General features: G+C 50.9%; 2 protein-coding genes across 2 annotated transcripts in view; one reads left to right on the top strand and one right to left on the bottom strand.

The window, feature by feature from the left end:
• Positions 1–14,778: 14,778 nt before the first annotated feature.
• Positions 14,779–22,412, bottom strand: NDUFB9 (NADH:ubiquinone oxidoreductase subunit B9). Its single transcript, XM_030553795.1, has 4 exons — positions 22,268–22,412; positions 19,986–20,178; positions 16,484–16,597; positions 14,779–15,039 (listed from the first exon to the last, which is right to left on the bottom strand). The coding sequence occupies exons 1-4, from the start codon at positions 22,351–22,353 to the stop codon at positions 14,908–14,910; spliced, it is 525 nt and encodes a 174-aa protein (XP_030409655.1). The 5' UTR covers positions 22,354–22,412; the 3' UTR covers positions 14,779–14,907.
• The window catches only part of TATDN1 (TatD DNase domain containing 1), a 28,683-nt gene continuing 26,760 nt past the window's right edge, over positions 22,411–24,333 (top strand). The window contains 2 exon segments of the mRNA XM_030553796.1: positions 22,411–22,497; positions 23,176–23,241. Of these exon segments, the coding sequence (XP_030409656.1) occupies positions 22,476–22,497; positions 23,176–23,241 (88 nt within the window). The 5' untranslated portion in view covers positions 22,411–22,475.

The raw sequence follows: 24,333 nt of genomic DNA, 5'->3' as shown, positions 1-24,333 counted from the left end.
TGGATACTGACTTACCTCCATCTTCCTAGACCAGTTTGGTTAGGCCTTCAGTACCTGATACAGAGCTGGACCAACCTTCTGTCCTTTACCACTGTTTGCTGCAATCATGGTAAAGGATGTAAGTAGTGATTCAACAATTTTGGTCTATGACCCACCCACATCCCACAATCTTTTACAGCCACAGAGCACTGGAATTATGTCTGAGGCTACAGACAATTTGAATGACTGTGATTTTACACTAACACAAGCACAAATTACCTACCTAGCATTTTTCCTTCTTTGAAGTGGCCAACTGGTGCTCTGAGAATCCCACCCAGGACATCACCTAATTGGCATCAAATTCCTATTAGAGGGAACTCTTTCCTTTTTCCCTTACAAAGTATTCCTGCAGAGAGATTAGAATTCTCACAAGGGACTGTTCCTTGCTGTAAGTCTTTTCCATTTATGTGTGAAAGAGTAGCTAAGATAGTATACTTTTCCATTTGTTATGCTCTTGCATTCATTAAGATAAATGTTCCTTAATGAAAATAAAATATTGCAAGTGCTAGATGTAACATTATTTATGCAAGGTATCACTTTAGATACCTGTTCTCTCAATTCCTTCACCTCTGTGTTAACAGCACCTGCTTGCCACTCTCCTGCCATACTGCCAGCCTGCTGGTGGTGGTGAACCTTGTATTCCCCTCACACATGATGTAGGCCAGTGTCATTTTACCACAGCTGTCCCTCACCCCGTATTACTCCTCCTTGGGGAATGCTGTACTATACTATCTAGGATAGTATAGTACAGCAGTAGTATACTATCCTTAGAAATGAGTAATCAATTGATATAGTTTGTTTTCTCCACTTCAGCAGTTTTCTAGAGTAGTAGGCAATCAGTTTTCTAAACATGTCCACCTGCTGGTACTACATGGTAATGCTAGAGGGGATTAAGAGGAAAAAGGCTTTGTGCTTGGCAGACAAGGAATTCCTCAGTTGTACTATATCAAAGAGCACCATGGGCCAGCTTCAGAGAAGGAAAAGTGATACCTTGCATAAATAATGTTGGCACCGCTGCATAAACAAACTTACATCTAGCACTTGCATTACCTTAGTTTCATTAAGGAACATTTATCTAAATGAATGCAAGAGCATCCAGATTTCGCTGCTAACGCATTTACACAGTTTAAGATAAACAAGATATTTATTCCCAGTGCTTGAAACTAGGACTTTTTCTTCCAGCAGAGGAGACTGCTGTATCAAGCCAAATACCATTAAAATGGTTCTTTACAGGTTGGTTGTTTTTAAAATCAAATCACTTTTAGTCCATTTAGCCAAATCAGTAGAAGGCTCACAAGCACTCTAATGTGAAACAAAATAATGCAACTAGTTTACTAGAAATGCACCTATAGTTTGTAGTACTACATAAAATTGCTGATGTCCAAAAATGCATTTGGATAAGTGCTTACATTTTAGTTTATTCTGTCTTGCCATGTTGTAGTTGCTAAGTGCAGTGTCTTAAAGCAAAACAGCAAAGAGAAGAAAGAAGGACTTCTGACCTTTTCTTCTGCTTCATTGTATAGAGGCAGCCTGCCCATCTTTTTCTGCTTGTCTTTCACCTTTGAAATTTATATCCTGTCTAGGAGGAAAGACTAATGGAATAACTAGTGTGAATGATAACACAAGGCATGAGTGAAAGTTCAGTTATTAAGAAGATTAGTTCTTCTTCGAGTGATTGCTCATATCCATTCCAGTTAGGTGTACGCGCCGCGCGTGCACATTCGTCGGAAAACTTTTACCCTAGCAACTCAGTGGGCCGGCAGGTCGCCCCCTAGAGTGGCGCCACCATGGCGCTCCATATATACTCCTGCCGGCCCACCCGCTCCTCAGTTCCTTCTTACCGCCCGTGTCGGTCGTTGGAACAGTGGAGCGCGGCTTAGCTGACCTCCACTTCCCTAGCTACTCGTTTTCTCGTATATAATTATGTAGTTATAACACTTTTATATATATATATATTTGTATAGTTATACGTGTTTCCTTTGCTAACATGGTTAGTTTAGTTAGCGGGGTTCAGGAAGTAGCCCCTTCCATGAGCCCAGTGCCGGAGCCATGCATGGCTCACCGTGTTTTAAGAGGGGCCCGGCTTGCCAGAAACCGCGGCCGAAGAGAGATCTACATGACTCCTGTTTGAAGTGCCTCAGGGAATCACACTTGACAGATAAGTGCCCCATTTGCAAGGCTTTTAAGCCGAGAACACAAAGGTGCGGGACTTTCACTTACCCCTCCACCTTGAGCGCGGAGCGATGTTCAAGCGGCGGGCAGAAGCGCCTCCTCGGCACCGGACCCCGCCGGTACCGCCAAGGCCTTTCGGCACCGACCGATCGCCGGCACCGATGTCGACTCGGCACCGCTCCCTTCTTCCGAGGTCGAGAGAGTCTACGATTCCTGCTGGTGCCTGGCGGCTCCCCGGCACGCGCCGCGGTTGAGCCCCCTGCTCCCGCTACTTCCGTGCCACCTGCAACGCAGCCAGAGAGCTCGCCTAAGTTGCGTATCCGGCACCGTCACCTGCAGAGGCACCGATGACTTTGGCTCCGTCGATTCCAGTCCCCCAGGACCATGGAATCCGGTGCCTGGCAGCTCCCCGGCTCGCGCCGTGGTAGAGCTTACTGCTCCTGCTGCTTCTGTGCCAGCTGCACCACAGCTAGACAGCTCGTCTAAGATGGCTCGCCCGGCACCGACGACATCGGCACCGTCGATCCCGGTCCCACGAGGGCCGTAGAATCCGGTGCCTGACGGCTCCCCGGGGCGCGCCGTGGTTGAGCTACTGCTCCTGCTGCTTCCGTGCCAGCGGCACCGCAGCCAGAGAGCTCGTCTAAGTCGGATCGCCCGGCGCCGACACCTGCTACGGCACCGATGACGTCGTCACCGTCGATCCCGGTCCCACAAGGGCCGTAGAATCCGGTGCCTGACGGCTCCCCGGCACGCGCCGTGGTTGAGCGTATTGCTCCTGCTGCTTCCGTGCCAGCAGCACCGCAGCCAGAGAGCTCGTCTAAGTCGGATCGCCCGGCGCCGACACCTGCTACGGCACCGATGACGTCGTCACCGTCGATCCCGGTCCCACAAGGGCCGTAGAATCCGGTGCCTGACGGCTCCCCGGCATGCGCCGTGGTTGAGCGTATTGCTCCTGCTGCTTCCGTGCCAGCGGCACCGCAGCCAGAGAGCTCGTCTAAGTCGGATCGCCCGGCGCCGACACCTGTTACGGCACCGATGACGTCATCACCGTCGATCCCGGTCCCACAAGGGCTGTAGAATCCGGTGCCTGACGGCTCCCCGGCACGCGCCGTGGTTGAGCGTATTGCTCCTGCTGCTTCCGTGCCAGCGGCACCGCAGCCAGAGGGCTCGTCTATGTCGGATCGCCCGGCACCGACACCTGCTGTGGCACCGATGACGTCGGCACCGTCGATCCCCGGTCCCGCAAGGGCCGTAGGATCCGGTGCCTGGCGGCTCCCCGGCACGCGCCGTGGTCGAGCTAAGGCTCCGGCTGCTTCCGTGCCAACGGCACCGCAGCCAGAGGGCTAGTCTAAATCGGAGCGCCCGGCACCGACACCTGCTGCGGCACCGATGACGTCGGCACCGTCGATCCCGGTCCCGTAAGGGCCGTAGAATCCGGTGCCTGACGGCTCCCCGGCACGCGCCGTGGTTGAGCTCCTGCTCCGGCTGCTTCCATGCCAACCGAAGCCTCTGAGGCACCGACAACATCGGCACCGTCGATTCCAGTCCCACAAGGGCTATCGAATCCGGTGCCCGACGGCTCCCCGGCACGCGCCGTGGTTGAGCGTATTACTCCCGCTGCTTCAGTGCTGACGGCACCGCAGCCAGACAGCTTATCTAACTCGGTTCGCCCGGCACCGACACCTACCGAAGCTCTGACGCCCTCGGTACCGTGGATCCCGGCCCCACGAGGGCCGTCGAATCCGGTGCCTGACAGCTCCCCAGTACGCACTGTGGTTGAGCCTGCTGTTCCCTGCACGCCGGAGATGTTACCAACGGCGAGGGCTCTCAGTGCCATGACAGAGTCAGTGCTGCCTGACCCGGGCACCGCCGGTACGGGTAATACAGTCTCTTCAAGGGACTGTCCCCTGTCAGTATAGCAAAGCGGCACCGTTCATGATCACGGTCCCGCAGACACTCCAAGTCCTGTCGGCACGCCGGACACCACTGGCAGTCCCGGTGCTGTTTTCCTCGGTACTGGTCACACTCGCTGCACCGGTCGGTATCCCGTTCGCCGACCCGCTATCGGCACCGTTCCGACATCTGGCACCGGGGCAGGTACCTTGACTCCTGTAGCTCTTCTCCGAGCCTCGAGATCTCGGTCGACCTCCCGACACCGTTCTGGTTGCGGGTCTGGATCTCGTTCCAGGTACCGATACGCCTCCCGATGCCGGTCCCCGGTGCCGATTGGGCAAGGTCCGAGTGAGTCAGAGACTCGGCCCGTGCCTTCTTTTAGTACCTCCATGGCCGTCCGGACGCGCATCCGTGTCATCCCATATGCGCAGATTTTATGCTCAGGACCACGATCCTGATATGATGGCCAGCGGGCGCCAGCCCCGGCGCAGAAAGAGCCTTGGCGAATGCAAGGTGTACTCTGCAGGGGCCCTGCAGCTCTGGGTAGCAAAGCAACAAGCCTTGCTTAGCTGTGATAATTATAGCACCTGGGTGAAGGAGTTTCTCCCTCAAACCTCCCACCTGGAGTTCGCTGCCGTCTTGGGGGATGGGGGAAAGAATTTACCCCTTGTTGGTAAAGGCATCTTCGCGGCAGAGACAGCCCCAGACTGCGAAGCCTGCTGGACAATAGGGTCCTAATGCGTCTTAGCATGTATACGCCAGCGACCAAACGTAGGCCTTTATGGCCCCAGCCGCCATACTCTGTGCCTAGCCAGAGACAGAACTCTGGAAAACGGCAAGGCCAAGGTGGTCGCAGACAAACGTCAGGCCCCCTAAAAAGCCAAAGTCAAGGTCCCTCGCAATTACCACTGGGACCAAAGACGGACCTTCCAAGGTTCGCCGGAGGGCGGCGTACCAGTCGCAGGACGGGATCCCGATCCCGCTTTCTCCTGGCATGGCCCCAGTTACTTTTAGATCGCTGGGCCCTGCGCACGATGGAGCATAGGTATCACCTTTAAATTGCTCCAGCCCTGTCCCCCTTCAGCGGACAAAAGGGGCTAGGGGTTTTACTCCCGTTATGCCCTAGTCCCCCACTCGAACACAGGTCTCAGACCTCCCTGGTTCTGCATGGACTCAACCGGTTTGGGATAAGGTTGAAGTTCTGCAGGGTATCCCTGGGAACCATTATTCCATCCTTGCCTCCTGGGGACTACTATGCCGCCCTGGATAGGAAGGACGCGTACTTTCGCAATGCCATCTTCCCTCCGCACGGGAGATGCCTCCGCTTTATAGCCAGCAGTGAATATTCCCGGTTTACGGCCATAGTCGCCGCCTACCGTCGCTGATGTCGGATATGCGTTTTTCCGTATTGGGACGATTCGCTTATCCGAGGAGACTCTGAGACACAAACCACTCAGCCCGTGGGCATCGTCACGGTCTTATTCACAGGTCAAGGCCTGATGATTACTATAGAGCAATCCACTTTGGTTCCCACGCAGAGGTTGGGCTTCCTAGGGGCTATCTTGGTCTCCTACCTAGCCGGAGCCTGCTTATCACAACTGCGGTTTTAGGCGATGGCAACAATCATCTGAGGTCTGAAGGCTTTCCCAACGACCTCAGCTCGTTCTTGTCTCAGTCTCCTGGGTCCATGGTTGCCCGCAAGTTTGTAACCAAACACGCCAAGCTCCGCCTCCGTCCTCTCCAAGTCCGGCCCACCTCGGCGTACCGCTTGGACAGGGAGCCAATGGTCATGGTAGTCACCGTTCCCTCGAACGCCTTAGGCTCCCTAGAGTGGTGACTAACTCCCTCCTTGGTGTGGACAGGGATGCGGTTTTATCCGCCCCAGCCCTCACTGCCCCTGACGGCGGACGCATCATCTCTCTGCTCGAGTGCTCATGGTCACCTCCGAGCTTAAGGCCTTCGGTCTTCTAGGGAGCTGGCATTCCTCATTAATGCCCCAAAAATGAGAGTAGTCCGCCTGGCATGCCAGGGGTTCCAGCGGCAGCTGCGAGGCCGTTGTATCTCGGTGTTCACAGCCAACACAATGGCCAGGTGCTTCATAAGCATTCAGGGGGGACATAGTCCTCCCCCCTTTTTTGTCAGGAGGCCATCCATTTCCGGGTCTTTTGCATGGCCCACTCGATGGAGCTGGCGACGTCCTTTCTCCCAGGCGTTCGGAACGTCTTAACTCTTTGACTCAGCAGGTCTTTCATGTCTTACGAGTCATCACTCTGCCCCATGTGAGGCGTCCCGCTTTCCGGAAGTGGAGATGGTTCCTCACACAGACCTATTCGCTCACCGCGAGAGCAGGAAATGCCAGGTGTTCTGCTCCTTCCAAGGTCTCTCCTCGGAATCGATCTTGGACGCATTCCTGATGCCGTGGAACGGCTAACTGCATTATGCCTTCCCACTGTTCCCACTGGTTCGTTAGGTCCTGCTTAAACTCCGCAGGGGCAGAGTGCGCATCATCATGATCACTCCAGAGTGGTCCAGGCAGCACTGGCATACCACGTTGCTCGGCCTGTCAGCCCAGACCCCATGACTCAGGGCAATGACAGGCTTCGTCACTCGGACCTGCAGCCCCTTCGCCTCACGGTGGCTCCTGCGTACCTGAGTCGGGGTGACAGGCAGCCTTCCACCTGGTCAACGTACCAGGCCAGGTGGAAGCGTTTCTTTTACAGCTGCAGTACGCTCGATCTTGCTCCTGCTGAGGTCTCGATCCCTCTATTTGGCCTGCCTCTGGCCTTCAGCTGCAGGATCTGGCGGTATCATCGCTGAGGATACTCTCAGCAGCCATCCCTACCTTCCAGCAGGCTAAAATGGACGTTCAGTGTCCCACGCTCTATGGGTTCGAGGTCCCTCAAGGGCTTGGAGCGCTTGCACCCTCGGGTGCGCCGCCCAGCCCCGCCCTGGGACCTCAACCTAGTCTTGGCCAGACGAGTCTCTGAGATCAGAGCTCTTACGAAGGTTCCGCAAAGACAAGGTGCAGTTATGACCGCACCCGGCTTTCCTCCCTAAGGTGTTTTGGCCTTTCATGTTACCCACAGCTCAACGCAATGGGCATAACCGTTGCACTCCTTGAACATCTGTGGAGTGCTCGCATTATATTGTGCTGACAGAATCATTTCCTAAGGTGCCCCAGCTCTGCCCCGGTAGCGGGCCAAAGAGAGGGCTTGCTTGTTTTCCTCTCAGAGGATCTCATCTGGGGTGATGGCGGACATCCCCACTTGTTATGATTTGGCTCATATTTCCCCAAGCCACATCACCGTGCATTCTACCAGGGCTCAGGCTTCATCTGCCGCCTTGCTGGCTCGTGTTTCTACCCACGAGATCTGTCGCGAAGCTCCATTGGTCCTCGGTCCATGCCTTTGCTTCGCAGTATGCCCTGGTTCAGCAGTCAAGAGAGGCTGTAGCCTCTGGCTCAGCAGTTTTATTCTGCCACTTTTCACTCCGACCCCACCGCCTTTGTAAGGCTTGGGATTCACCTAACTGGAATGGATATGAGCAATCACTCGAAGAAGAAAAGACGGTTACTCACCTTTGTAACTGTTGTTCTTCGAGATGTGTTGCTCATATCCATTCCGCACCCGCCCTCCTTCCCCACTGTCGGAGTAGCCGGCAAGAAGGAACTGAGGAGCGGGTGGGCCGGCAGGAGTATATATGGAGCGCCATGGTGGCGCCACTCTAGGGGGCGACCTGCCGGCCCACTGAGTTGCTAGGGTAAAAGTTTTCCGACGAATGTGCACGCGCGGCGCGTACACCTAACTGGAATGGATATGAGCAACACATCTCGAAGAACAACAGTTACAAAGGTGAGTAACCGTCTTTTCTTCTTCGAGTGATTGCTCATATCCATTCCAGTTAGGTGTACGCGCCGCGCGTGCACATTCGTCGGAAAACTTTTACCCTAGCAACTCAGTGGGCCGGCAGGTCGCCCCCTAGAGTGGCGCCACCATGGCGCTCCATATATACTCCTGCCGGCCCACCTGCTCCTCAGTTCCTTCTTACCGCCCGTGTCGGTCGTTGGAACAGTGGAGCGCGGCTTAGCTGACCTCCACTTCCCTAGCTACTCGTTTTCTCGTATATAGTTATGCAGTTATAACCCTTTTATATATATATATTTGTATGGTTATACGTGTTTTCTTTGCTAACATGGTTAGTTTAGTTAGCGGGGTTCAGGAAGTAGCCCCTTCCATGAGCCCAGTGCCGGAGCCATGCATGGCTCACCGGGTTTTAAAAGGGGCCCGGCCTGCCAGAAGCCGCGGCCGAAGAGAGATCTCCATGACTCCTGTTTGAAGTGCCTCAGGGAAGCACACTTGACAGATAAGTGCCCCATTTGCAAGGCTTTTAAGCCGAGAACAAAAAGGTGCGGGACTTTCACTTACCCCTTCACCTTGGGCGCCGAGTGATGTTCAAGCGGCGGGCAGAAGCGCCTCCTCGGCACCGGACCCCGCCGTTACTACCAAGGCCTTTCGGCACCGACCGTCGCCGGCACCCATGTCGACTCGGCACCGCTCCCTTCTTCCGAGGTCGAGAGAGCCTACGATTCCTGCTGGTGCCTGGAGGCTCCCCGGCACGCGCCGTGGTTGAGCCCCCTGCTCCCGCTGCTTCCGTGCCACCTGCATCGCAGCCAGAGAGCTCGCCTAAGTTGCGTTACCCGGCACCGACACCTGCAGAGGCACCGATGACTTCGGCTCCATCGATTCCAGTCCCCCAGGACCACGGAATCCGGTGCCTGGCAGCTCCCCGGCTCGCGCCGTGGTAGAGCTTACTGCTCCTGCTGCTTCTGTGCCAACTGCACCACAGCTAGAGAGCTCGTCTAAGATGGCTCGCCCGGCACCGACGACGTCGTCACCGTCGATCCCGGTCCCACGAGGGCCGTAGAATCCGGTGCCTGACGGCTCCCTGGCGCGCGCCGTGGTTGAGCTACTGCTCCTGCTGCTTCCGTGCCAGCGGCACCGCAGCCAGAGAGCTCGTCTAAGTCGGATCGCCCGGCGCCGACACCTGCTACGGCACCGATGACGTCGTCACCGTCGATCCCGGTCCCACAAGGGCCGTAGAATCCGGTGCCTGACGGCTCCCCGGCACGCGCCGTGGTTGAGCGTATTGCTCCTGCTGCTTCCGTGCCAGCGGCACCGCAGCCAGAGGGCTCGTCTAAGTCGGATCGCCCGGCACCGGCACCTGCTGCGGCACCGATGACGTCGGCACCGTCGATTCCGGTCCCACAAGGGCCGTAGAATCCGGTGCCTGACGGTTCCCCGGCACGCGCCGTGGTTGAGCTACTGCTCCTGCTGCTTCCGTGCCAACGGCACCGCAGCCAGAGAGCTCGTCTACGTCGGATCGCCCGGCACCGACACCTGCTGCGGCACCAATGACGTCGGCACTGTCGATCCCCGGTCCCGCAAGGGCCGTAGAATCCGGTGCCTGACGGCTCCCCGGCACGCGCCGTGGTCGAGCTAATGCTCCGGCTGCTTCCGTGCCAACGGCACCGCAGCCAGAGGGCTAGTCTAAGTTGGATCGCCCGGCACCGACACCTGCTGCGGCACCGATGACGTCGGCACCGTCGATCCCGGTCCCGCAAGGGCCGTAGAATCCGGTGCCTGACGGCTCCCCGGCACGCGCCGTGGTTGAGCTCCTGCTCCGGCTGCTTCCATGCCAACGGCACCGCAGCCAGAGGGCTAGTCTAAGTCGGATTGCCCGGCACCGACGCCTCTGAGGCACCGACAACATCAGCACCGTCGATTCCAGTCCCACAAGGGCTATCGAATCCGGTGCCCGACGGCTCCCCGGCACGCGCCGTGGTGGAGCGTATTACTCCCGCTGCTTCAGTGCTGACGGCACCGCAGCCAGACAGCTTATCTAACTCGGTTCGCCCGGCACCGACACCTACCGAAGCTCTGATGACCTCGGTACCGTGGATCCCGGTCCCACGAGGGCCGTCGAATCCGGTGCCTGACAGCTCCCCAGTACGCACTGTGGTTGAGCCTGCTGTTCCCTTCACGCTGGAGATGTTACCAACGGCGAGGGCTCTCAGTGCCATGACAGAGTCAGTGCTGCCTGTCCCGGGCACCGCCGGTACGGATAATACAGTCTCTTCAGGGGACTGTCCCCTGTCAGCACAGCAGAGCGGCACCGTTCATGATCACGGTCCCGCAGACACTCCAAGTCCTGTCGGCACGCCGGACACCACTGGCAGTCCCGGTGCTGTTTTCCTCGGTACTGGTCACACTCGCTGCACCGGTCGGTATCCCGTTCGCCGACCCGCTATCGGCACCGTTCCGACCTCTGGCACCGGGGCAGGTACCTTGACTCCTGTAGCCCTTCTCCGAGCCTCGAGATCTCGGTCGACCTCCCGACACCGTTCTGGTTGCGGGTCTGGATCTCGTTCCAGGTACCGATACGCCTCCCGATGCCGGTCCCCGGTGCCGAGTTGGGCAAGGTCCGAGTGAGTCAGAGACTCTGCCTGTGCCTTCTTTTAGTACCTCCATGGCCGTCTGGACACGCATCCGTGTCATCCCATATGCGCAGATTTTATGCTCAGGACCACGATCCTGATATGATGGCCAGCGGGCGCCAGCCCTGAAGCAGAAAGAGGCTTGGCGAATGAACAGGCTTGGCCGCCAGGTGTACTCGGCAGGGGCCCTGCAGCTCGGGGTAGCAAAGCAACAAGCCTTGCTTAGCTGCGATAATTATAGCACCTGAGTGAAGGAGTTTCTCCCTCAAAACTTCCACCTGGAGTTCGCTGCCGTCTTGGAGGACGGGGGGAAAGAAGATTCCCAGAGCGTCCCTCCAGGCCTCGTTGGACGCAGCAGACTCTGCGGCCGGCACTCTGGCCTTGAGTGTCGCCGTGAGGTGCATTTCATGGCTTCAGGTTTTAAACCTCCGGCCGGAGCTGCGGTATGCCATTCAGGATTTACCCTTTGTTGGTAAAGGCATCTTCGCGGCAGAGACAGCCCCAGACTGCGAAGTCTGGTGGGCAATAAGGTCCTAATGCGTCTCAGCATGTATACGCCAGCGACAAAACGCAGGCCTTTCTGGCCCCAGCCGCCATACTCTGTGCCTAGCCAGAGGCAGAACTCTGGCAAACGGCAGGGCCAAGGTGGTCGCAGACGAACGTCAGGACCCCTAAAGAGCCAAAGTCAAGGTCCCTCGCAATTACCACTGGGACCAAAGACGGACCTTCCAAGGTTCACCTGAGGGCGGTGTACCAGTCGCAGGACGGGATCCCGATCCCGCTTTCTCCTGGCATGGCCCCAGTTACTTTCAGATCGCTGGGTCCTGCGCACGATGGAGCATAGGTACCACCTTGAATTTGCTCCAGCCCTGTCCCACTTCAGCGGACGAAAGGGGTAAGGGGTTCTACCCCCGTTATGCCCTAGTCCCCCACTCGAACACAGGTCTCAGACCTTCTTGGTCCTACACGGACTCAACCGGGTTAGGATAAGGTTGGAGTTCTGCATGGTATCCCTGGGAATCATTATTCCATCCTTGCCTCCTGGGGGCTACTGTGCCGCCCTGGATATGAAGCACGCGTACTTTCGCAATGCCATCTTCCCTCCGCACGGGAGATGCCTCCGCTCTATAGCCGACTGTCAATACTCCCGGTTTACGGCCATAGTCGCCGCCTACCGTCGCTGATGTCGGATATGCGTTTTTCCGTATCTGGACGATTCGCTTATCCATGGAGACTCTGAGACACAAACCACTCAGCGCGTGGGCATCGCCACGGTCTTATTCACAGGTCAAGGCCTGCTGTTTACTATGGAGCAATCCACTCTGGTTCCCACGCAGAGGTTGGGCTCCCTAGGGGCTATCCTGGTCTCCTACCTAGCCGGAGCCTGCTTATTGCAACTGAGATTTTAGGCAATGGCAACAATCATCTGAGGTCTGAAGGCTTTCCCAACGACCTCAGCTCGTTCTTGTCTCAGTCTCCTGGGTCCATGGTTGCCCGCAAGTTTGTAACCAAACACGCCAAGCTCCGCCTCCGTCCTCTCCAAGTCCGGCTCACTGCCCCTGACGGCGGACGCCTCATCTCTCTGCTCGAGTGTTCATAGTCACCTCTGAGCTTAAGGCCTTTGGTCTTCTAGGGAGCTGGCATTCCTCCTCAATGCCCCAAAAATTGAGAGTAGTCCGCCTGGCATGCCAGGGGTTCCAGCGGCAGCTGCGAGGCCGTTGTATCTCGGTGTTTACAGCCAACACAACGACCAGGTGCTTCATAAGTATTCAGGGGGGACATAGTCCTCCCCCCCCCTTTTTTGTCAGGAGGCCATCCATTTCCGGGTCTTTGGCATGGCCCACTCGATGGAGCTGGCGACGTCCTTTCTCCCAGGCGTTTGGAACGTCCTAACTCTCTGCCTCAGCAGGTCTTTCCTGCCTTACGAGTGATCACTCGGCCCCATGTGAGGCGTCCCGCTTTCCGGAAGTGGAGATGTTTCCTCACACAGACCTGTTCGCTCACCGCGAGAGCAGGAAATGCCAGGTGTTCTGCTCCTTCCAAGATCTCTCCTCGGAATCGATCTTGGACGCATTCCTGATGCCGTGGAAAGGCCAACTGCATTATGCCTTCCCACTGTTCCCACTGGTTCATTAGGTCCTGCTCAAACTCCGCAGGGGCAGAGCGTGCATCATCATGATCACTCCAGAGTGGTCCAGGCAGCGCTGACATACCACGTTACTCGGCCTGTCAGCCCAGACCTCATCACTCAGGGCAACGACAGGCTTCGTCACTCGGACCTGCAGCCTCTTCGCCTCACGGTGGCTGCTGCGTACCTGAGTCGGGGTGACAGGCGGCCTTCCACCTGGTCAACGTACCGGGCCAGGTGGAAGCGTTTCTTTTACAGCTGCAGTACGCTCGATCTTGCTCCTGCTGAGGTCTCGATCCCCTCTGTTTGGCCTGCCTCTGGCCTTCAGCGGCAGGACCTGGCGGTATCAGCGCCGAGGATACACTCAGCAGCCATCTCTACCTTCCAGCACGCTGAGATGGACGTTCAGTGTTCTCACGCTCTATGGGTTCGAGGTCCCTCAAGGGCTTGGAGCGCTTGCACCCTCGGGTGCGCCGCCCAGCCCCGACCTGGGACCTCAACCTAGTCTTGGCCAGACGGGTCTCTGAGATCAGAGCTCTTACGGGGGTTCCGCCGTACACTAGGTTTCACAATGACAAGGTGCAGTTATGACCGCACCCGGCTTTCCTCCCTAAGGTGGTTTTGGCTTTTCATGTTACCCACAGTTCAACGCAATGGGCACAACCGTTGCACTCCTTGGACATCTGTGGAGTGCTCGCATTATATTGTGCTGACAGAACCATTTCCTAAGGTGCCCCAGCTCTATCCCGGTAGCGGGCCTAAGGGAGGGCTTGCTTGTTCTCCTCTCAGAGGATCTCATCTGGGGGGATGGCGGACATCCCCACTTGTTATGATTTGGCTCATATTTCCCCAAGCCACATCAACGTGCATTCTACCAGGGCTCAGGCTTCATCTGCCGCCTTGCTGGCTCGTGTTTCTACCCACGAGATCTGTCGCGAAGCTCCATTGGTCCTCGGTCCATACCTTTGCTTCGCAGTATGCCCTGGTTCAGCAGTCAAGAGAGGCTGTAGCCTCTGGCTCAGCAGTTTTATTCTGCCACATTTCACTCCGACCCCACCGCCTTTATAAGGCTTGGGATTCACCTAACTGGAATGGATATGAGCAATCACTCGAAGAAGAAAAGACGGTTACTCACCTTTGTAACTGTTGTTCTTCGAGATGTGTTGCTCATATCCATTCCACACCCGCCCTCCTTCCCCACTGTCGGAGTAGCCGGCAAGAAGGAACTGAGGAGCGGGTGGGCCGGCAGGAGTATATATGGAGCGCCATGGTGGCGCCACTCTAGGGGGCGACCTGCCGGCCCACTGAGTTGCTAGGGTAAAAGTTTTCCGAGAATGTGCACGCGCGGCGCGTACACCTAACTGGAATGGATATGAGCAACACATCTCGAAGAACAACAGTTACAAAGGTGAGTAACCGTCTTATATTTCTCATCACTGTTGAGAACTTGGTACCTATTTAACTTCAATGAAAGCCTCATTCGGCCATCCTTATACCTCAGTCATCCTCCACTCAAACTAGGGAAGGCCAGAAATTAACATTTCAGAAGCAGAATTAACATTTTACAGGAAGAGGGATGCACAGCATCCAACTAAAATGTTGTGTACTTGGCTGAAAAAAAGGCATCTGACCTACAGGCCCCAAATGATTTGTGAAGATACAGATACCTACACACTACAGTAGAACCTCACAGATACAAACACCAGACTTACAAACTGACTGTCAACCACACCTCATCTGGAACCAGAAGTACACAATCAGGCGAAACAGAGTGGGGGAAGCAAATACAATACAGTACTGTTAAGCTACTAAAAAATAAAGGAAAAGTAGCGTATTTCTTCTGCATAGTAAAGTTTCAAAGTTGTATTAAGTCAATGTTCATCTATAAACTTTTGAAAGAACCATAACATTTTGTTCAGAGTGATTAACATTTCAGAATTACGAACAACCTCCATTCCTGAGGTATTCATAACTCTGAGGTTTTACTGTACATGATGTAGGCCAGTGGTAGTTTTGATGCCAGAGTTAAGGTAGCACATCACCAAATCCCATCTAAAGTATATTCATGTTTATTTTAGTTTTATTGTGCATTAAGTACAGTAGTGCATGTTAACTGGAATTCCTACTGGTTGTAGAGAACAAACCACTCAAGTGTAATTTGCTTGTTCATGCATGGATTCTTTTACATTGGCTGTTCTCGGGGTCTGGTTACATAATGCCACCACAGAGGTGGCAGATGCCCTTCTTTGCGAGCTGGTGGCAAGGCTTCATTCTCAGGACCACCAGGTGGAGTTTCTTCCTCTAGCTGTTTAACCTAAAACATACAAGAAAACAACTTCACCTAGTATACTTAAGTCTTGAATCTTGATTTGTTTTTTTTAGTATTTTGCTTTGGTCTCAAATATAGGCCCAGAACAGTTCCTTACCTCACAACTATAACCAAATGAAGAACGACTTCATGAACAGGATAGAGCCAATACAAATAAAATTCCCTCATTTAGGTTGACTGCACCATCAAGTGCTCATTTCATTACAGATCTTCTGCCCTTACAATAGTTTGTTAAAACTTATGACAAAGCAATATTTTAAACAGAAGCTTGTGATTATTCTATTATTTGTTACAGTTAATGAGTATCCTCCCTCTGCTTTGGAAGACTATCAGATACTCTATTAAATATTAGCGACCCAAGCCAGCACCACTGGAGTCAATAATTATCTTTTCATTGATTGTAATGACTTCCTTTAATGCCCTTGCAGGATAAAACCTTTTTAAACAAGATATAACCTTTATATGGAGCCAAGAGCCTCAGCTCCCATTTGCTGTTATTTTGAGTTGATCGTTTTTAAAGTTAAGAATGTGACAACTAGCTTCACCACCACTATGTAATTGCAGAGTCACAAATCCCCTCCATTTACCTAAACATTAACGTTTGGAAAAGTTCAAGATTTCAACTAATTAGAACATTTTTTTCTGCTGAAGACTAAATGGAAAATGGCCCACGATTGTTCTGAATTCTTTAATGCATGTTAACAAAGTGAGCTTTTCAAGAGCACATATCTATTTCTTCAAAAGATATGTTACCATAATAATAATAGTTACTGTCCTATTTGTCCTAGTAACACTTATAACTTTTAGTGTACCTGGTGCAATACTTAACCACAACAGGATGAGACAAGGATATAATTGCAGTTTTAACTCTGAAATGATCTTTTAGGGTATGTCCAGACTACCTACCAGATTGGTGGGTAGCGATCGATCTATCGGGGATCAATATATCGCATCTCATCTAGATGCGATAAACTGATCCCTGAACGCGCTCCCGCCGACTCCAGAACTCCACCAGCGCGAGTGGCAGTAGCGGAGTCGAAGAGACAGCCGTGGCTGTTGATCCTGCGCTGTGAGGACAGGAGGTAAGTCGAAATAAGATATGTCGACTTCAGCTACGCTATTCCCGTATCTTACATCGACCCCCCACACCCTCAACCCCACCGTAGACCAGGCCATAGAGTCCTTATGAAGTTGTGTGTCATTAAGATATCTGCGTACAGAAAGCTGTCAGTATTACAGTGCTAACAACTTTACTGGAGTATTCTAATTAAAACTTCAGTAGGTAAATTTAAGTAACATGCCTAAATCAAGTAATCACTTTTAAAGTGTTTCTTGTCACCCAGCTGGAGTCTGAAATATGTTAAGTTTACTTCTTTGAAAGCACAGAGTCATACACGAAAGCGTCACTCTGCATTGAAGTAGTACTGACCTCTTTTTCCCAACTTTCTAACTGCAGTCTCTTCCATTGCTCTCTTTTGGAGAAATAGTCAGGATACATTGCCTTCTCAGAAGGATGCCAGAAATCCAAGCACCACTCAGGAGCCTGTCAAAAATCCAGGCACTAGATATGAAAAACTACAGAATATACAGCAACACATCTTAGACAATCACATTAATACAACATAGATAAGTGGCCCATAAAGCAAAGCATTACATAATACTACCTCTTTTATAGTACTTTTCAGTAGTAGATCTGAAAGTGTTTTACAAAGGACGTCAGTATTTTTAAACTCCATTTAACAGAACAGGAAATAGAGGCACAGCGAGGTAAAGTGGCTTGCCTAAGGTACTCTTAGGTGGCAGAAATGGAAACAGAACTTAGGCCTTCTGACTCCCAGTCCAGTGTTCTGTTCACTAGGCCAATTACTTTCATTTTTGCCCTTGAAAGAATGCCAATTGCTTATATTATGAGTTAAGTTACCAAAGAGGTGTAATTTAAAAACTCCTGTCCTCCTAATTTGGGGTTTAGTTTCCAGCATTTGTGGTGCAAACCAGATGAAGTCAAAATATAATTATAACAGCACAGTGGTCCAACTTTCACAGTTTACTTCTCCTCGTCTTCAAAGGTGTAGCTCAGCAATCACATATCCAGAAGATTATGGTACAATCTGAATTCAAGTGATGTATAGTCGAGATAAGGTGGTACATCTGAATTAAAAGGTGGGTGGGTCTTCTGGGCTCCAAGTAGGATGCACAGAATCTCCCCAGTAGAGAAGGTACTACACCTGTCCAAGACCGCGTGAAAATTTTTATATGGAACAAGTTCCTGTTGTAAATATTTCCCTTCTCTGTTGTAGGGTGAAAGATGCATATCATCAAGAGGGGAAAAGGGACTATACAGAGGAAACAATGAAACTGACTAGTGCTATCAAGTGCACAAAGTAAAAACAAAAAAGAGAAGAGAAACATTTCTCTAACCCCTTTTAGTTTGTTGTCTTAGGTGTTACTTCCCCAAATAAGCTCTCAGACACAAGTGTCACTTATAAATTGACGGTGTCCCCTTAAACAGCATTTTTGCTGCTATTTGTTTCAAATCAGTTACTATACAAAGTGCTTTAATCTCAACAATGGCAATTTAATCTTATCCCAGGAAATACACTTTAAGAAAATGGGATTTGAAACCAGACAGCTACATTTACACTGTTCAACCACGGAGTCATTACTGAATTTATTCTAGACTCAATAGTTTATTTTGTACATGCAAGCAAAAAAGTATAATTAATAATTGGAGATATGCTTATCTCCTGGAACTGGAAGGGACCTTGAAAGGTCATCAAGTCCAGCCCCTTGCCTTCACTAGCAGGACCAAGTACTGATTTTTGCCCTGGATCCTTAAGTGGCCCCCTCAAGGATTGAATTTACAACCCTGGGTTTAGCAGGCCAATACTCAAACCACTGAGCTATCCCTCCCTCCTTGAAGTGTTCAGCTTGAAGCCTTGCATGCTTCATCTTAAATCAAATCAGAATTTTGGGAAAAGTAGATAAGCTATTTAAAGTTGTGGTTCTTACAACTGAGAACACAGGAAGTGCACATTTTTGTTTAAGTCTCTAGGCACAAATAATTCAGTCACTTTGTACACATTTATCCTTAGTTAAAACTAGAATATAGACCTAGCTTTACTTTGTTGGGGCCTTCAATTATTTATAAATTCTGAATGAACAGGCACCACACGTGAACATTATTAAAAAGTTCTCATGTTAATATTCCTACTCTGGGACATATCTTCCTTACAACACTGGTGCATAAACTTACATGGGATTTTCAGCTCTTGCCAAATCCCTCAACTCACAATCTGGGGACAGATCCCTGTGGCAAAGTGATAGTACACCAAGGGAAGAACAATGAAAGAGATGACGTGAGCCTGTTACAATTTAAAAAACAAAAAAACCTGCACTTAATCAGAGGGTTATAAACTCCACAGCCAACTCCCACTCCCACCCAGTTCTGGCATTTTTATGAGAGAAAAAAACCAGTCCCTTCCCAGCCCAGGAACCCCCTGTGGCATCAATACTGATCTAGTAAACTCACTGCAGCAGTGCTTCACCCTGGAAACTCTGCCATCTCTTGAAGATGACATAGGCATGTCTCTCCTTTCCTGGACTCTTAGGGCAACTGCTTTTTGAAGCAGCTGTATCCTTTACGGACAGTCAGTGCTGTCCATCTAGCCTCATCCCCAGCATTTATGGTTCTACTTGGGATTTACCAAACAGGAAGAGGAAGGAGAAGAGATTTTTAAAAAACAATTATGTTGAGATGAATCTTGTCCATTTTTCTTTCACCATATACAATTCCCATTGCTTTGAATCTATAACTGTTGACAACACTATCATCTTCCCTATCACTCAAACCCATGACCTGGGCATCATTGATTCCTTCTCCCTCATATCCAGGGCATGTACAAAACCTGTTGCTTCTCCCTCCATATCATTACCCAAACTGACTGTCTTCTGTGCATACTGTTAAGACTCATTCATCCCTCACCTTGATTACTGTAATCTCCTCTCTAGCCTCCCACAACCCATGTCCCTCCCAAGTCTGTTCAAGCACAGCTAAGGTGATCTTCCTAGTCTTTTCCACTGATCATGTCAATCTAATCCCCTCTGAATCCTTCCATCACAGCAAATTCAAGCTTCTTCCTTGTTCTTGCTTTCAAGATCTTTCACAGCTCTCCCCTTTCTTACGTATTTGCTTGTTTATCAGGTTGCCATTCAATTCCCACTGCTATCAGTCTCACTTTCCATTTGTTTCTTTCTTGCTACCCTTTATGCATGGAACATCCTGCTGGATTTATCTGGAAGGTCATTAACCTCTGTCAAATCCTATTTACGGATGTAGGAAAAGCTGGATCTAATTGTACCTAGGGTGACGAGACAGCAAGTGTGAAAAAAGGGGTGGGGATTGGGAAGATATAATAGGCTTCTATATAAGGAAAAGCCTCAAATATAAAAATCGGGACATCTGGTCACCCTAGTTGTACCATACAGAACTACAGTCTTAGTGTAATGCATATAAGAAACAGGAAGAGATCAGACTTAGAGTTCACATAAGAACTTTAACTAGGAGTTTCTCTATTTTTAAATTTTTTTGTATTAACTTTACCATTCTAAGAACACTAAAGTAAGTCTCTTGGTTTTTCTTAGTGCCCATCATACTGTAGTATTCAAGTACCAAACATATAATTAAGATCCACAAAGCATCTTCTGAACATCTACAAGCCTAATTGGTAATATTAGTGGAGTAAGGCAATGGGGGACTGAAGTAGCAGAGGTCTTTCAATAGACCAAACTGAAACTAGAGTCCTGACAGACCAGCAAAAGATCAAAACACTATAAAAGGTGCTTGAAATTCCCATCTTCCACTCCCAACAGAACGAGACAACTTAAGACAAGAGAGAACAACATAGGCCAAACATTCCACTGATACTACCTACCTTGTAACATTCATATCTCTCATAAGATGTGCCTCCAGGAGAATCAGGGAAGATGTAAGGTTGAGGATGCTGGTTTGCCCAAAGTTCCTCCTCAGCAGCTCTCAGCAGTTTTTTTGCTTTCACCATATCCTTCTCATTTTTGTGTTCTTCAAACCGTTCTCTCAGGACACAAGCAAAGAATCGATACTTGTCCCTATAGAAACAAATAATGTGCAACATTTCTAGTGGTAAAAATATCAGGGCTGTGTTCTAGTATGGGAATATTAGACATTTCCTCACCACAGACTAAAAGACTTGCCCTTGACCTTTTGCAAATTCACATCATCATCACCATTCTTCATGGAAATCAGGGATAGAAGAGCCTCTTTGGGTCATCTAGTCACTGGATGTCTACAGTAGGTTCTCCTTGTATATTGTCTAGTCTGAAATGAGTCAAACTCTTTCTCTAATTATAAACAAGTTAAGCCCTGCACTGGTTCCTTCTTCATTCTTGTATCTACAGTACTTCTTGACTTTATCTTTAAGGCCTTCGCAATTTGCCCTGTTCTAGCACTTGAGACACTGCCCACAGGTAAGCTTCTCCCTTAAATTTTCTGCACTCTCCCATGCTGCCCCTTATGTAGGTAACAAAACTGTGGACATTTCAGTTATTTTTAGGTTATATCCCCCTCCCGAATCCTTTGTCTGCTCCTGTATTTTTTAAGACTCATGCCTTCCTGGGCAGAGACTACCCCTTTATCCATGTTTGTAATGCAGATGGCACAATCGAGCCAGGATTTTGATAGGAGCCTTTTGGCCTACAGGAATGCAAAAATTTGTTAGTAATAAGCAACCTACCAAAAAAAAGTAGTAAACCCTTTTGGGCAGAGAACATCTAAAATATTTTTACATCAATCAGCACAGCAGGGTCGCGATGATCCTGACTGAGGCCACTGGACACTACTAGAATACAAATAGATTAAGGCCAGAAGGGACCATTATATTAATCTAATCTGATCTTCTACATAAACAGACCATAGAGAGCAGTGGTGGCCAGCATGTTCCTGCAGCCCGCACTGTTTCCCACAGCACCCATTGTCCAGGAATGGCAAACCGCGGCCCCGGGAGCTGCGGGCAGCTGTGCCTGTGGAAGGTTAGCATATACAGTCTTGCAGCCCACCAGCAGATTGTCCACCAATGCCAGAGAGCCTCACCCAGTAATTGCTGCATCAAGCCTGTAACTTCTGCTTGAGCTATAGCGTATCTTTAAAGAGAATATTGGGTCCTAATTTGAAGTCCACAAGTGATGGATATTCCATGATGTAGAGGATAGAGCACTGGAGTGGAATTCAGGAGGCCTAGGTTTTATTCCTGGCTCTGTTGCTATTCTGTTGGGTGACCTGGGGTAAATCCTGTCAAGTCTCTGGGTCTCAGGCTTCCCCATCTGTTAAATGGAGATAATGATACTGATTGTCTTCACAAAGCTGTTTGAAGACTCTGGATGGAAAAGGCTAGTTTAGGGCTAGGTATTAATACAAACAGACTACTGTTTAACTGCAACAAAGAGTCCTGTGGCACCTTATAGACCAACAAATGTATCGGAGCATAAGCTTTCATGGCTGAATACCCACTTCGTCAGACCCATCATGTGTCTGATGAAGTGGGTATTCACCCATGAAAGCTTATGCTCCGATACATTTGTTGGTCTATCAGGTGCCTCAGGACTCTTTGTTGCTTTTTACAGATCCAGACTAACAGGGCTGCTCCTCTGATACTGTGTAACTGAAAACTTTAAAGTCAAGGAAAAGTTCAGATGAGACTGAAGAGAAGAGACTTTAGTACAGCACCAACGCCAGAGATCTTTCATGTAGTGGAGATGGGCTGAACCCTAAACTGACCAGTCTCCTTTCAATGCCCTTTTCTTTCCCTTCAGGTCCCAGCGTGATCCCACCTCGCACCGACCCGCCTTCCGCCCGTTGATCACTGACCGTTACTGGCATCAGAAAAGCACCGCTGGGCGCAGACAGCGACCTCCGCGCTCGGCAGCCCCGTCCCCCGAGCTCACCTCCTGCCAAGGGGCCTGCGCCGCCCGGAGCCCGCGCCGCGGAGGGATGAGAGCCCGGGGGGCGGGGGATGGGGGATGGGAAAGGCAGCAGCCTGAGGCGCCAGTTCAAGCCCTGCCCGGCGCCCAGCCCCCCATGGAGACGGCTGAGGGGGCGCCCCACCGAGGGGACCGTGCGCGGCGCTGGGGGAGTGGGGGTGGCTCGTAGCGGGACCGACATCCCTCCGCGAGCCGCTCTCACCGGTGGATGCACCAGGACTCGAGTTGGCGCATCGCCCGCTTGTAGAGCCGCAGCACCTTCTGCTGGTGCGTCAGGTAGGCCGCCATCTTGGGCTTCGCCGAGCGGGAGCGCGGGCCGACGGGAAGGGGGAGGAGCCCGCGACGCCCAGGCTGGACGTTTCCTTCCTTCCGCCGGCCCGGAACGAGGAGACGGCGGAGCTGCTGTAGCCATGAGCCGCTTTAAATTCATCGGTGAGGGGGGGCGGGCGCGCGCGGTGTCCGGGGGTCCGCACTCCCCACAGCCGGACCCCGGGCAGAGGGCTGCGGTGTGTGGGTCCTTCCCCTCTCCCCCGGGACTGGCCTTCGGTGTGAGCTCAGGAGCTTGTCTGGTTCCCGGTCAGAAGCTGGTCCGCTGAAAGACGTTTCCTCCCCCGCCGTGTCTTTCTGCCGGTGGGTTGGCATGGGGGGAGGCCGGCCGGTTTGGCCAAGCTGCCTGCCACTGACCCAGCAGGTGCGGGAGATGCCGCGTCTTTCCCTGCGTCGCGGCCCTGCCCGGGACTGGCACTCGGGAGCACGGCTGGAGATGTGCCAGTACCGAGGCGTTTGCTTTGCTGGAGGCGGAGTCGGGTTTTACACATTTGATAAGGTAGAACGAGTCTGATGCTTTATTCCAGAACAGGCCAGAACTTGGCCTTCTATCAAGTCTAAGAAGGATTAGTTAAACTTCAGGATTGCTGAAGAAAACACATACTGACGCTTTAAACTGTTCATCTATCTCTGCGGTATCTGGTGCCCCTCAGAGCCATCATGTGCACAAAGACGTATCTGTTTCTCCATGTCTTACGTTCAGCACCGACCCATTGATCTACATGTGAAAAAGAGAGACTATAACAACAGTTAATTCAGCCTGCATTGTTTTTCTCACTGCAGATATCGGTATTAACTTGACAGATCCTATGTTCAGAGGCATTTACAGAGGTACACGGAAACATCAAGGTAAATGTTTGTAACTTTTGACAGATTCAAGGAGTTTCTTTTATCATATTTCTTACCTGAACAGTAAATATGAAATATTCATCTTGTTTTCCTCAGCAGTTGCTTGTAGTATCTAAGCAACATTATCTATGTTATGAGATTCCAGGGTTGTCATTCTGAAGCTTACATTAAATCTCAGGAAAAACTTCCTAACTGTAAGAACAGTAAGACAATGAAACAGCTTGTCTCTGGAGGTTGTGGAAGCTCCTTCACTGGAGGTTTTCAAAAGGAGGCTGGATTGCCATCGGTCTTGGATGGCTTAGACACAATAAATCCTGCATCTTGGCATAAGAACAGCCTTACTGGATCAGACCAATGGTCCATCTTGCCCAGTATTGTGTATTCCGACAGTGGCCAATGCCAGGTGCCTCAGAGGGAAGCAACAGGGTTATTGGCATGGGATTAGACTACTAGACCCTTGCTGTCCCTTCTAACCCTATGATTCTAAGCTTAGAATCTCTGTTCTAAGGTAGTGTGAAATGATGGGAACAACTACAAGCATGGTTGAGAGCTCTTTTTGTTTAGTGTATCACCAGGTTCAATCATCACTGGAATTTGTGGTCTGTTACTGTCCAGTTTTAGAATTCTCAGACATTTTCCACTTTTTTACACTTACTAACTTACACCCATACAACAGCAATAGACTTTCATCTAGTTGTTTATTTCTATAGTGCCCAAGGTGACGGTGCTTTAAAATAAATGTTTATACCTTCTAAGTAGTGTGTGTATGTATGTATATGTATGTATGTGTGTGTGTGTGCACCAGCTGAGTCTCCTGTCCTATATGTTTAGACTGTAGTGTGTGTCTGGTTTAGGTTGTAAGTTTTATGTGTCAAGGTCCATGACTTCTGGTGTGTATGTACAGAGCTGTACCCACTGTCTCTCAGTAAATATTTATTAGTAATGACAGTCAAGATTTCTTTCTGTAAATCTTCAAGCTTCTTTTTCTCTTTATTTTCCATGTGACTTATTTTGTGATACACTGAATTACAGGACATTAATTTCATATTTGTCAGAGAATTCTCTCCTACACGTTCTTTTCTTTTCCACTCT

This window comes from Gopherus evgoodei, chromosome 2 (genome assembly GCF_007399415.2).
Source record: "Gopherus evgoodei ecotype Sinaloan lineage chromosome 2, rGopEvg1_v1.p, whole genome shotgun sequence".
NCBI classification, from domain to species: domain Eukaryota; kingdom Metazoa; phylum Chordata; order Testudines; family Testudinidae; genus Gopherus; species Gopherus evgoodei.
This window is presented reverse-complemented; position numbering and strand designations above follow the sequence as displayed.